The 13,145-nt window shown below is 35.4% G+C and overlaps 1 protein-coding gene and 2 long non-coding RNA genes across 7 annotated transcripts; 2 read left to right on the forward strand and 1 right to left on the reverse strand.

Annotated features, from left to right (window-relative positions):
• Positions 1 to 342: 342 nt before the first annotated feature.
• On the reverse strand, positions 343 to 11,273 carry Orct (Organic cation transporter). Of its 4 annotated transcripts, XM_070310554.1 has the most exons (11): positions 10,759 to 11,272; positions 3,744 to 3,833; positions 3,313 to 3,525; positions 2,972 to 3,224; positions 2,477 to 2,735; positions 2,190 to 2,358; positions 1,870 to 2,103; positions 1,582 to 1,796; positions 1,255 to 1,436; positions 969 to 1,105; positions 343 to 859 (listed from the first exon to the last, which is right to left on the reverse strand). In XM_070310554.1, exons 3-11 carry the CDS (start codon positions 3,453 to 3,455, stop codon positions 733 to 735), a joined length of 1,719 nt encoding a protein of 572 aa, XP_070166655.1. In that variant the 5' UTR covers positions 3,456 to 3,525; positions 3,744 to 3,833; positions 10,759 to 11,272; the 3' UTR covers positions 343 to 732. The 4 variants fall into 4 exon arrangements, with proteins under 4 accessions (XP_070166655.1, XP_070166653.1, XP_070166654.1 ...); XM_070310552.1 differs by having other exon boundaries at positions 3,313 to 3,833; XM_070310553.1 differs by lacking the exon at positions 10,759 to 11,272 and adding an exon at positions 5,074 to 5,247 and having other exon boundaries at positions 3,313 to 3,833.
• Positions 3,017 to 4,180, forward strand: LOC138941157 (uncharacterized). The gene is made up of 3 exons (XR_011448131.1): positions 3,017 to 3,251; positions 3,329 to 3,465; positions 3,664 to 4,180. It is a non-coding gene; the product is annotated as an uncharacterized lncRNA (long non-coding RNA).
• On the forward strand, positions 5,326 to 11,822 carry LOC138941156 (uncharacterized). Of its 2 annotated transcripts, none has more exons than XR_011448129.1 (3): positions 5,326 to 5,561; positions 6,969 to 7,345; positions 10,456 to 11,822. It is a non-coding gene; the product is annotated as an uncharacterized lncRNA (long non-coding RNA). The 2 variants fall into 2 exon arrangements; XR_011448130.1 differs by lacking the exon at positions 5,326 to 5,561 and adding an exon at positions 6,266 to 6,504.
• The last annotated feature ends 1,323 nt before the right edge of the window (positions 11,823 to 13,145 follow it).

Genomic DNA, 13,145 nt, shown 5'->3' on the forward strand with positions numbered 1-13,145 from the left:
ATCACGATCCGATCTTAATTAAAGAAATCTTCGCATAAATTGTTGATCGAGTAAGAAGTGTATTGAATAGAATGATGCAAGTACCGAATAAAAAACACTTACCTTTTTTTAATAGTATCGAATAAGAAGTCTCCTATAAATTCAACAAGATGATTACGATGTAATAAAATATTTTAATATGCTTGCATTCATTTCTGATCAGACTGCTATTGAAAAGCGATGCTTGGTCAGTTGTAAATGGTTTGAAAGATGAATGAAGAATCGTAGCAAAAAGTTTTATTGATAAGTTGTAATATTTCGTACATAATTCATAGTCACTCCTTATAAAGGACATTCAGATATTTGAATAATGATATGTTTATCGGCAGAGAGAATTACAATTATTATATTTTATGCATTATTGCAATATGTTACGCGTAAATCAAAACCATCATCTATTTTTGTGATATTAAAACACGAAATATATATATATATATATTTCTTCCGATGGTTCATTAACTTTCATATTTCTGTGTGATTTTGCGATCCAATCTGACTCAATTGAAATACAAAATGTAGTACAAACAAATATTATACAATTGTGGATATTAAATCGAAATCTAAGGAGCATTGCATTCCTCAAGTTTTCTGTAAATGTGTGTACTACACATGACAGACGTCTAAAATATAATTAGACCGAAATCGAGTACATATTTTTGAATGTAATATCGATTTGATTTTCGTAATTTAATGTCATCCGTTCTGTTTCTCGTGTACTCCGTTCTGTTTTTCCTGTGATTTTAATGGTTTTATTATTTCTATCTCGTTCAATTGGTCAAGATCCAATTGCTGTTTCTTCTTCTTTTTCTTTGATAGTTTTCTAAAAAGTATTTTTTAACAATATTACCCATTTATTTATCTAAGAGAGTAAGAGTAAAAGTAATAAATTGTGAAATGAAATAAATAATAAAATATCGAAGAAAACTCACTTTCCGAACAACTCGCCATCCTGAATCGTTTCAGGAAGCTTCTTGTTCAACGTCTCCGGAAGAAGAAGAGACATCAAGCCGCCAAATAAGGCGCACGATCCGAAAATAACGAGTGGCAATGGTGTCCATATTTCCGACTGGAAGCATGAATAGCATATAATTTTATTTAATTTTGTATAATTTATAATAAAAATTGCTAATTTACTAAGAACGTCAACATAATTTAATTTATTTATTTTTTTTTTTTTTTTTATATTGAGAAAGATGCGCGATGAATACAACATACCAGGTGATTAACGTATGGCGCAATAACTCCGCCAATTCGAGCAAAAGTGGAGCTTGCACCCAATCCGACATTTCGGATAACAGTCGGGAATTGTTCCGCAGTGAAAACATAAATTGCACCATAGGAAGATGTGATTGCAAGTTTTCCTATCATTGCCAAGCAAACGACTAGCGACGGCATATCTAAAAAGATACATAAACTTTATAATTACAGGATAGACTTTTATGAATTTGTCTGAATTTTATGAATCGTTGTGAAATAAAACAATGTTACAAAGTTTTGCAATATAATATTAAACGAAACCGCATATTATTCATTGATTCTCACCGGCAGGGACAAATAATGTAGCAAGTAATGCTAATCCGGACAACATCATACAGCCGCAAAGGCTGATTTTCCTACCCCATCGATTTAGGGTGAAGATGAGAAACGTATACGCTGGTACTTCCACTATGCCGGATATTACAAAATTAACGTAATCGTTACCGCCGAGATTGGACGCGTGCCAAGACAATCCGTAGTACGTTCCGCTGTTAACCAGCCTAATAAACGAGAAAATCAAACTTTGTACAAAATTATCAAATAAACAAACGAAAGACATGAAGCAACTAGTACCAGTTGAAAAACAAAACGATGCTTTTTCGTCTCAAGTTCGGATAACGGAACAGATCGAAAAGTGAAGGTTTTTTCGTATCGGGCATACTATCCTCGCTGTTATTATTAAGAAGCGTGTCCAAAGCTTCATTCGGTATCTCCACGCCATTTTCCAAGGAAGCTCGTTGCAGCAAATCCTTCGCTTCTTGGAGGCGACCTTTCGTCAGGAGCCATCGTGCGGATTCGGGAATAAACCTGTCACGAATTGGATCACCGTGTGAATTGTAACACCTAACTGGAATTATATTCGTTATGTAGAATATATATTATTTGTCTCGTACCACCAATAAAGTAGAAACACGAGGCTCGGTACCGTAAGGGCTATTTGCAGCATTCTCCAATTGGTAATAAAATACGCAAAACCGGCGGTGAGTATGTATCCGACAGTGAAAAACAACTGCACACCGACTCCGGCTATTAACCGCTTTTTCGGACCGACCATCTCCAAAGCTGAAGAAAATTAATGTATTACAGCTTATATTATATTTATATAACGCCTGATATTTGTATGATCCAATCAAAATTTCCGAAAAAATGACAGTCAAATAATATAATCAAATTTAGTTACCTATGACATAAGCTACTAAGAACACCCCACTGGTGGTTGAGCCGACAATTAGTCTGAAGATTACGTAGGAAATAAACTCGGGCGCCACAGCGACTAATATACCGCCGACCAGCTGTATGACTAAAGACAGGAAGAAAATTGGTCTACGTCCATATTTATCGGACAAACCGCCGAATATCATCGAGCCAAGCATGACTCCTACCATAAAGAGCGAGTCCCCCGTTGCTCTCAGCCATGCCTTGTCGCAGACCAAATCCCACTGTGCGGAAAAACGATATCATTTATTATCCATTGTGAGAGATATAGACATATATATAAACAAGTGTCTGTATCTTTCTGCATATATTTATTTATGTATATAAATTGTGTGCGTATGAATTTCTGTCCATCTAGGAGTTTGATCTTCATGTGAATTTCATTTACAACAATTAATAGAGAAAATGGTAAGAGAACTCTATTTTGCAATGAGAGAATGGGATGATTATTATTCTGTACCTCGGAAGTGGTTGTACTTTTGTATACGCTTCTATCGTACACATACTGCTTGCAACGACTACTGATCCCTCCTCCTTCAGCATTGTCGCCAATTGCTTTTTCAACGAACGTACCGTTCGCGGCGTCGATCACATTACGGCTCAGACACTGAGACCACTTTCCAAGTTCGTCGTCCCACGGATAGCTCGCGTTTAATATGTCCTGACTCAGATGGAACGTGGCGTTCTCCGCGTACTCGTTCGGAAGTAAACATCTAAGACAAAGAAATTTTCAATTTACCGTAAGTACACCCGTTATATCGTAATCCACCCCTGTAATTATTACGTTCGCTCAAACTGTACCTGGAATCTATTTTAGCTCCGAGGAAAACACCGGCCAATTTGTGAAAAGCACACGATATCGCCGGAAGACAAAGCAGAAGATAGACTCGGCGTTGATAACGACCAAATTCGCCCATACGAAGGATAACGTCGTCGTATGCCATTTTTTCCGAAGTACGTTTCCGTTATTTATTTGACGATATCTCTCAGTCTTGCACAAGCTTTTATTAGCACCTTTGTAAGCAAAAATATATTTCTCTATTTGTATTTTAATCGATGTGCGTATTAATAGCTTCGCTCAAGATAGCGAACACAATAATTCATTCTAACGATATTCTGTTGATATTGACAAAATTATTTATCTTGTTACAGAGACTTTTTCATCATAATATCCGAAAATTCATTCTCCGAAAAATATGCACAATTCACGAGGGCACTTGCATACGTCTTACAAAGAATGTCCCTGACTTCTCATATTCAGTCCATAGACGATAGCTTATCGGGCTTCCAAATACATTGATTTATCGGCAGAACAGCGATAACTGAAAAAGAAACACATATAATATTCATTTTTTTATTATCTCCATATTTACTATTTATTATTTATTTATTTCTCGTATATTTTTATATTTCTTTATTTTACTCTTTTTTTCTTATTTTGTCAAGAGCAAAAGCTATTTTGCCCAATAGGCAACTAAAAACAAATGCGATGATCTTGAAAAATTATCATTCTACTATAAATCACTGAAGATTGATTATTTGTTACTCGCGCGTGCGCGTGTATGTGTGTGTATATTGTGTGTGGCAACTAAGTATCTATATATTATTATATTTAACTTAAACATAAATTATAAGATTATCATTGTTCCATAAAAGTCTCAATCTACGTTTCATCATCAGTTAAACATATCTAATATGTGTAAAAGTAATTATACGTATAAAAAAAAAAAGAGTAAAGTAGATATACACGTATAAAAAAAAAGAGAAGAGAAAAGATATGATAAATTATAAAGTTCAATATCAAAATAAAAAATTAAATACTACTCGCTTGTGCGTAGTGCTCTTAATACACATATAAAATTTATTTAGATTAATTAATATATCGTGATTGATACAATTGATACAATCGTCAGTATATTAAGACTCGAGAGAAAGAAGGATTACAAACGGATAGGAAATGATCGACCGATCGTTATTATATCGCTTGCCATTTCTTTATCTTCTTCTTTTTTCATTTAAATATTAAAATCCAACTTGAATCATATATATATATATATATATATCTGACCAATTCTTTGGAATATTTTTATACTAAATTTGAGTAATATAGTATATAAGTTATATATATATATATTTTTTAAATAAACTAATACAAACAAATTGTATGTTCCTTTCTCGAATTAAAAATTTATACGCATTTCTATGGCAGTCAACGTATCACAAATTATGTTATAAATAATAATAAAATCATATGTCGCATAATTCAATCAAATAATCAAAATAATATTTTTCAAATAATATTTTTCTTCAAAATAATATATCAATTAATATTTTTGCTAGAAAATGCGACAGATTAATATTCTGGCTGATACAATAAATTTTTCCGAATAACACGAAGGAAAAGTTTCGAAACATTCAATCGCGCAACGTTCGCACATATACGTAACGCATTCGCGCGAGCCTCTGTTAGCTTTACATAAAATTACAATTTGAGCCGTACTACATATGAAATTATATGTGCTATCGTATGTCTCGCGCGTCTACATCTATCTCGATAATTACACTGATTGCACGAAGGTAATCGATAGAAGCGGCGACTGTTGAACGATGTCTCGAGATGAAGGAGTGATTTTTTGAAATGTTCCCGGGGCGCGAATGCAAACGGTATAAGAAGAGTCCGAGCACTTGTCGATCGAATATAAACCGACGCGCATCAAGGACGGATGGAAACTGGCCTACTGGCCGCATGCTTTTAGCCAGTGCGACGCGGCGCGGCGATTCATTTGGGCTCGACTCGGCTCGATTCGACTCGGCTCGAGTCAGCCTCGACTCGCTCCATCTGACATGAATTTGATTCCGATCCGTTCCAGCGCAGCTAGATTCACTTCGATGCATCGCGCACGTCTCGAATGGAGAGTGAGAATTCCCTTTTTCTTTTTTTTTTCTTTTTCTTTTTTTTGTTACACAGAGGGATGAATCTCGATCTGTCAAAATCGAACGCGATCCCCCCACACGTTCTTTCGTTGACAGATGTAGACGACGATATTCGAGTAAGTAAAATAAACGCAAAATAAAGAAAGATGTGAAAAAAGATGTGCTTTTAGGTTACTCATTTTTAATACCGTTCCAATTAGCGATTCAAATGGTGCGAACACAATTCACGCGATTTTTCCGTGCAATTTATCACACACGCTACATCGTTTATCGCGATACTCGATGAACCCTGTTCCGTTGCTTATTTCTTGATAATGAGCGACAATTGTAATCATTGTTTCCGTTAATCATTATTTGTATTCGCGTCGGTTATTCTTTCGCCTCTTAACTATAATTTTCGTAATTATTTTTAATCAATAATGTCCACAGGTAGGAATGCACCTGTTCGCCTCGTGTGCTCTGTTAAATTTATTTTTGAACGATACGAGATAAGACGCGTTGTAAAAGTTGTAAGGGCCACAAGGTTAAGAAACCGGCAACAAGGCGCCGTTTAACACTGCTCGTGATACAACATATATCTCTTTTTCACGTTTTTCAACTTTGCGCATTAATTACGTGTTTCGATATAAACAATATAATATGCATATTGAAAAATCATTCATGTATGTACACGTATATATGTATATACTCATTGAAATGTAATCCAATGCACGTGTAATTTTTTATTCGTATAAACGTTCATTCATACATAATGTACTACTGGTTACAACGGAATGCGATGACAACCGATTATCGATGTTATCTCCGTGTCATTGGTATCGTAGTTTTATAAGATATTTTCTGCACGACATTCGAGGGGTCGCTTATGTCAATCTGTATCATAGTTGATAATGCATCAGGCGCTCTAACAAAACACGATTAACATTGAATTATAAATATTTTGCAAATAATATAGTCCCTTGTTTTCTCTCAACTTAATCGCTAACAAAAGTGCTGAGTATCTACTTTTCTCGATAAAATTGTATTATCGCGATGGAGGATTTGATAAATGTACATATGGTAGGTAAAATAATCCCGATTGTATTATTTGCAGATTCGTTAGATACTCAATGATTTTGTTTTGAATGACTTGTGCGCGTCACGTAACCCATAATTCATATTCATATTATTTTTAAAACGTGTATATTTTTTTCTATAAAGGCAGACACGTACATTATATTCACCATCTTAAATGCATAATTTAGAAAGAATGTAGGAATCGTGCATCGCTAATTAGCAATTCTAATCTTGTACACTCCGAGTTTGTCGCGACGCATCTCCTCGTACTTTCACTCGCTAAGAGAAGACGTATTGGTCGCATAATACACATGGAATTTCTTTTTTCTCGTTTAACAAAAATTTCGATGCTGATCTTATCCTCTGCATTCTTTTCACGTTACGCTCCTACCTGCCCAAGTAATATATTCATATTAGTATACTTTGATTTATTTCCTTCCCCCTTCTAATATATCTGTCTGTTTCAGCTTATCGCGCAAAGGAACGCAGTTCGAATCGCCGGAGGATAAAAGCCGATTATTCGCACGCGACAGAGATGATTGCTAGACGCATGTTTGCCGGTGGACCAGTCGCCGCCGTCACCGTCGGAGGCCGACATCGCGTCCCGAGAATGAACCCGAAGGCTATTTATAGTAAGGAGCGACTTCTAGTTCCCACCGCGTGAAAAATCACGACTGGTTTCTTGCGAGTGGGAATGGAAGGAAAGGAAAGAGAAAGAAAGACGTAAAGAGTGGCTGGCACGTTTCAAGTATAAGTCAGCGCGACTGAACATTAGCGACTTTTTGCGAACAATTTGATGGAGCATCATTCGTAACCGCGAGTTATTAAGACGGCAACTACACAGGTGTGTGAACTCGAACGACATTGCATTTATTATTTCAATCAACGTTATTATATTCTCATTATTTCGTAATTATCTTTACGCTCGATCAAATTTAATCGATAGAGAGATTTTGTTGTAATCTATTTATAACTTATTTATCATTTCTATTTAATGATTCGTGGAAAGATCGTTCAGCTATTCAAACTATCCGCGACATAACGATTGCGTGCCAGAATCTGCTAACTCCCAACGCGTTTGCTAAGCGGCTATCATTATTTTTCATCAATTTAAACATACACTTTGATAAACATAATATGTCGCTAACAGGCATTCAACAGGTTGTGAAATAGCATATAGAGGCCTATCTAGACGAATTTGCATACCTGCACAGCTTGCATATTTATGTACAAAAAAAAAACGATCAATCTAGGTCGACGCTTGCTTAATGCGAAGGATGCCGTATTTCTGCGTTATTAAATACGTGATAGGTTTATTTTTCTTTATACATACCTATGTGTTTACGCAGGTATGCAAATCTACCTGGAAAGATCTTAACAGTTACAAGGCTATTTTTCTGTTGGATACGGCTAATAAAGGAAGATGCATTATGCAGGGAAAGTGGCAGGAAGAAGATAAAAAAAAACGGATAGTCACGCTGTTGCTCTCTGCGATTGTCTGAACATGCCGAATCGCGAGGAAAGATGAAAGGGATCAAACTGTCCCCTCTCTTTCTGGAAAGAAAAAAGAAAAAAAAATTTACAAGACTCATGTCTTATATCTTTTTATATCCGATGTTATCTATTGCATATATAATTGTAGAATAAGAACAAATAATCTATTTTTAAAGAAAGAATGTGTCCTAAAGTTGTTTATTTACGCGTGATACGGTTTCTTATATCGGCATGGTCAGGCAATATTCTCACGAGAAAATCATAATTTATGTATTTAAAATACTTCCAGCAAATATGATTAATAGAATAATAACAGCAATAGGCTCCGAGTATTAACAATACTAAGTAGGGAAACTGGCAAATAAGAGCCATTCCGCGGTTATTGGTTGGCAAATTTTTTAAATTGTTAAGTTTTAATACTAGATATACATTAAAAATATATATTTTGAACTGTTTTTTTATCCATCTTCAACATAAATAGAAATATATAAAGATTAAATTAATATTTTAAAATTTAATTTTCACATTATTTGTTGTTGCAGTCAAAATTCAATTTAAAATCGATAATCAGAGAGAAAGACTCACCAAAACCTGTGTAGAATCTGTGGAAAATAGTGGACAATGTCGAAACACCATCGTCATATGTATATCTGTCGATTTAAAATGTAATGTAAATGTTTACATTTTAAATGTATATTATTAAAAATGTAAATGTAAATATTTACATTTGAAACCACAGACGGATATGTATGTAATGACGATATTTCGATATTATCCACTAATTTTCATACTCTATACGAGTTTTGGTGAGTCTTTTTTTCTGATTATCGACTTCAATTTGGATTTTGACTGCAACAATGGACATTGTGTTGGTTATAAGTTTTGAAATACCAATTTAAAATATACTAATTTAATCTTTATATATTTCTATCTATGCTGAAGATGGATCAAAAAACCGTTCAAAACGTACATTTTGAATGCATATCTAATACTAAAATTGAACAATTTAAAAAATTTGCGCACCAATAACCGCGCCTTGGCTCTTATTTGCAAGTTTCTCCACTTATGATTAATAAATTAATAAAATTAAACCAATCGTTGTCAAAAGTGAAATTAAGGAATGTTTGGGATATCGATAAAATGACGTCCATAACGAAAAATGAATTAAGAATACGCGAGCCAGACGCTTTATAATGTTAAAAAGACCTCTGCCTGTCTGTATATATGTATGTATGTGTATATATGTGTGCAAGGGCATTATGCTGCGGTCGTGTTAGTTCTCGCTTCGGTCTCGGTTCACATCGTCTGTAGTCCCGCCACGAAGATACAAGGAAAGTATTCGTCCAATCCAGTCTTTCTCTATCTTCTCAGTTTTTCATTGAACGTGCAACTATGCCGTTTTAGAATGTGCGAAAAATGAACATAGTGTGTGATATATCTCATAGTATAAAAGAACAACATTTCGATATTTATTATAGTCGAATAAAAATAATTTAATTTTTTTCGTATCATTTTTTATAGGTATAAGAATTATCTTGGAATTAATGCAAAAGAAGAGAGAATAGGCTAAATATATGCTATAGCTGCTTCAGTCTTTTAATTTCATATTTTTTATTCAATTACTGAGAATTTTATCAATGACTATTTTCGAATAAGAATTCATGTATATCACGTACTAAACGAGTTTCTCATTATGATTATGATGAAAAAAAATGCACTACTAATTTGCAAACATACGGTGTATTCCGCTACTTTGCAGTTCTGTGCGTAAGTAGTTCTCTTACTTATAAGAAATAAAACCGTCTGTTTCAAGAATTTAAAGTAAAAAAAAAAAAAATGCAAATACAGTTTGTGTCTTCACAAATATTATCTTATTATGTACTTGTTATGTCGTATGAATTTTTAAATATTATAAATTCACGTTTACTTATGTTTACAATGCAAGCTTGTGTTTCATGAATCTTGAATTTATTTAAAGACTCTAGATATGAAAATCTATGCACTCATTATTTGTTCTGCACAAGTAACAGATTTTTTTAAATTATTTATTCAGCTGCCGAGGAAAAGCTTAATAAAGTGTGTAACTCTTAATCTAAAAACAAATTTATCCCGATGTTTTATTTTTATTAAAGTAGCCGAATTGTGTTTTATATACTTATTGTAGGCGAATGAGAAAGATTGTGCGACATTAATGAGAGTTGGGATTTTTTTTTAGCGCCAAATGTGGAATATGAACACAACGCTCATTTATAAATATTACCGAGTTATTATTACTACTTCTATTTGTTTGTCGCAAATTCTATAGCCATTTCTCTATTGCATGCTAAAAGACGAAGTCCTTGAAATTATTTTTGCAGTATTATCATGCATACACAATGAGTATCACATAACTCGGACAACTTCCATCAAAATAAATATATAGTAATATACGGTAGATAAATTGTTGTTTCTTTCATTCAGGTAATTTACTCGATCGATGAACATTTGTCAATTGAGACAAAGCGGAGAGATACCTAAGACAGAGAGAGAGTCTTTTAACGATTCGGATCCAAGGAACCAGATAATCAAACAATCCAGCCGAGTATCATTCGGTAGTCCAACAGCGGCAAGGGATACGACACTCGCGTGATTCACGCGAGTGACCGAATCGCGACATTCGCGACGCAACCGCTACGTGGTCGACGGACGCACGATGCTACAATCTACAACTCGCATTGTAATTCGATTTAGAAGAAAGGATGATGATGATACTGATGTAATTACCCCCGTTCGACGTGCTCCACGTTTCCACGGTTGATTACGGACGAATCTGTAAATGGCGTGATTTTATCAGCGGCTCGCCAAACGCCAGCTTCCCGTACCGCATGTAGGACCCGGTGCGACACCACGCGCTATGCCGGCCGGCCACTGGATGGTCGTTCTCGCCGTAGCACTGCCGATCGATAGCTTTCGTCAAAAAGGCGTCGCGATACCAAGCGCAACGATACGCACACTCTGCACGTCCGTTCGATTGACTCGCGCGTCCACCTTTCTCTCTTGCCTTCGGAATGAGAATTTAGAGGGGAACGCGTGGGGTTACCGACGCGTATCGAACGGACACGTGTATTCCGCGCGACGCACGAAGAGGCCGGCCGCCAAGTTTGCGCGAGCTAGTATCAGCCTGATACTATCAGCATCAGCGCTAGCTAGCACGATGTCGAGACACGCAACACCATGGTTCGTGAACCGATGTCGTCGGGGACTCGGGAAGGCAGAGGAGGAAACTCTCGGCGCCGGCGCCAAAGTTGTGGCCGAAAACCGAAGTGGTAGCCTCGCGTATTCGCCACCGGGTGGCAGATCCATGAGAAGCGTTATCGATAACGCCTATCTCTTCTTTATTTTAAAATGTAATGATAATTTTCATTTCATTCGGCTCCCTTTTATCTCTTGTCTTTCAATAGCGAACCATTCAATGAATCTATAGTACAGCTCCTAAAGTGACCCTTGAGTTTGTCTATATGTACTATAATTGTCAAAAGCGAAATGTTCTTTTATAAGTACCTTTTCTACTTCGCTCGTTTCACTTTATATGTTTCTCACATCAATCGTACGTACGTAACAATCAAGCGATAAGCGTTGCTCGCATTATTCGCGATTGGATTATGCGAGATTAAAAAGTTGTAATTGCGAATTGTGTCTCGATACTTTTATATTACTCCGTTTTATCTATGACCCATGTATCACGATTTGTGTCATCGCATTATACACGTGCCGCTTATGTGAGAACAGCTTTACTGTAGTATTTATAATTAAAGATTTGCATCTTTATATATGTGCATGTATAATGAAAAAATATAGAGTGCTTTTCTAAAATTTCCACTTGTATCGACAATTAACAATTTTAAAACATATATATATATATATATATTTTATTGCTGTCATGATTTGCTATGATCAATTCGATCCCGGCAAATTGTTGTCTAATCGTTTGATCTAATTTAATATCAATCAATAGTTTTATATGTGGAATAATATCAACCACATATATATCCATGCAAAGTATTTATCACCAATCTCCATATGTGTACGTCTGTTTATCACGCGTCAAAACAGTGTGTGCGTTTTGAAAAAAAAAGAAACAGACACACACATGTGACTGATCGTTACGAAATTTATGATCATACATTTTTTGACACAACAATTATATCGATGAAATTGCGTAAGATCATGTGATATTTAAATGGACTGATTTAACTCTACAAAGAGAAACTACTATAACTGTGTTATTCTCGTACATTTTATTATAGACGAAGATTCGCGATAAAGAAAATAGATCGTCAAAAATTATCGCTGTGTATGTAGAGATATTGCAGTGACTCGTCGTCGCCAACACAAACTTTTATTAGATAATTTACAAATAATCCAAACAGCCGCACACTTTCGCGAAATGTTCTGCGTACCTCCGAAAGCGATCCGCATCGGTTCGCAAAACGTTCGCGCGGGTTTAACTGCCGGTGATACGTGGATTTGCAATTTCCAGCTCGTATATATGCATACATATACGTGTGTGCATGATTGGAATATCTATCAAGGACGTGTGGTCCCCTTCCTCTCCCCCTTTCTCGACGGGTACTCGTAATTTAGTATAATTCGTTATATTACCACCCGCCGTCTCTACTCCTTCAAGTCGCCAAGCTAAAAAGCTTTTGATTCCTATCAAGAGATCTATTGTCAAGCGCTTTCATCTTCGACTGAAAGCATACTTCATATTTTAATATAAAATTTATCCATTAATGGAAGGGGGGAAGGAACACAGAAAAGTCGACAAAAGTTAATGAAAGATATAAATATATATTTTGTGATTTATACGTCGCAATGTTTTCTCTCTGAAAAAATGTACGTTATATGTGCTTTTAATTTTGATATTTTGAAGTTACGCTTGGATAATTATAATTTATAAAATTTGATCTCGCAATTATATCGCTTATTTTGTGACATTCGGCTCGCGTATTATCTCATTTCCTGCGTTGTGCAATTAAATCTTACACACGTATTCTCGATATAAAAAATATATAGAAAGATACGCGTACACTTCCGATAACTTTGATCGTACGGGGTTTGCATAGCTGAAAATCTTTTGGCGCAAAGAAGCAACGATCTTTGTCGAGGAT

The sequence above is a fragment of the Polyergus mexicanus genome, unplaced genomic scaffold, assembly GCF_030449975.1.
Source record: "Polyergus mexicanus isolate NDT 795.1 unplaced genomic scaffold, iyPolMexi1.0 SCAF_18, whole genome shotgun sequence".
Lineage (NCBI taxonomy): Eukaryota > Metazoa > Arthropoda > Insecta > Hymenoptera > Formicidae > Polyergus > Polyergus mexicanus.

Bases quoted from the DNA above. Each gene is read 5' to 3' on its own strand.
- Orct (XM_070310554.1), bottom strand. From the start codon at position 3,455: ATGGCATACGACGACGTTATCCTTCGTATGGGCGAATTTGGTCGTTAT. The intron at 3,225-3,312 runs GTACAGTTTGAG...TCTTTGTCTTAG, and splicing joins GGAGCTAAAATAGATTCCAG to ATGTTTACTTCCGAACGAGT. The intron at 1,106-1,254 runs GTATGTTGTATT...TCATGCTTCCAG, and splicing joins CGCCATACGTTAATCACCTG to TCGGAAATATGGACACCATT.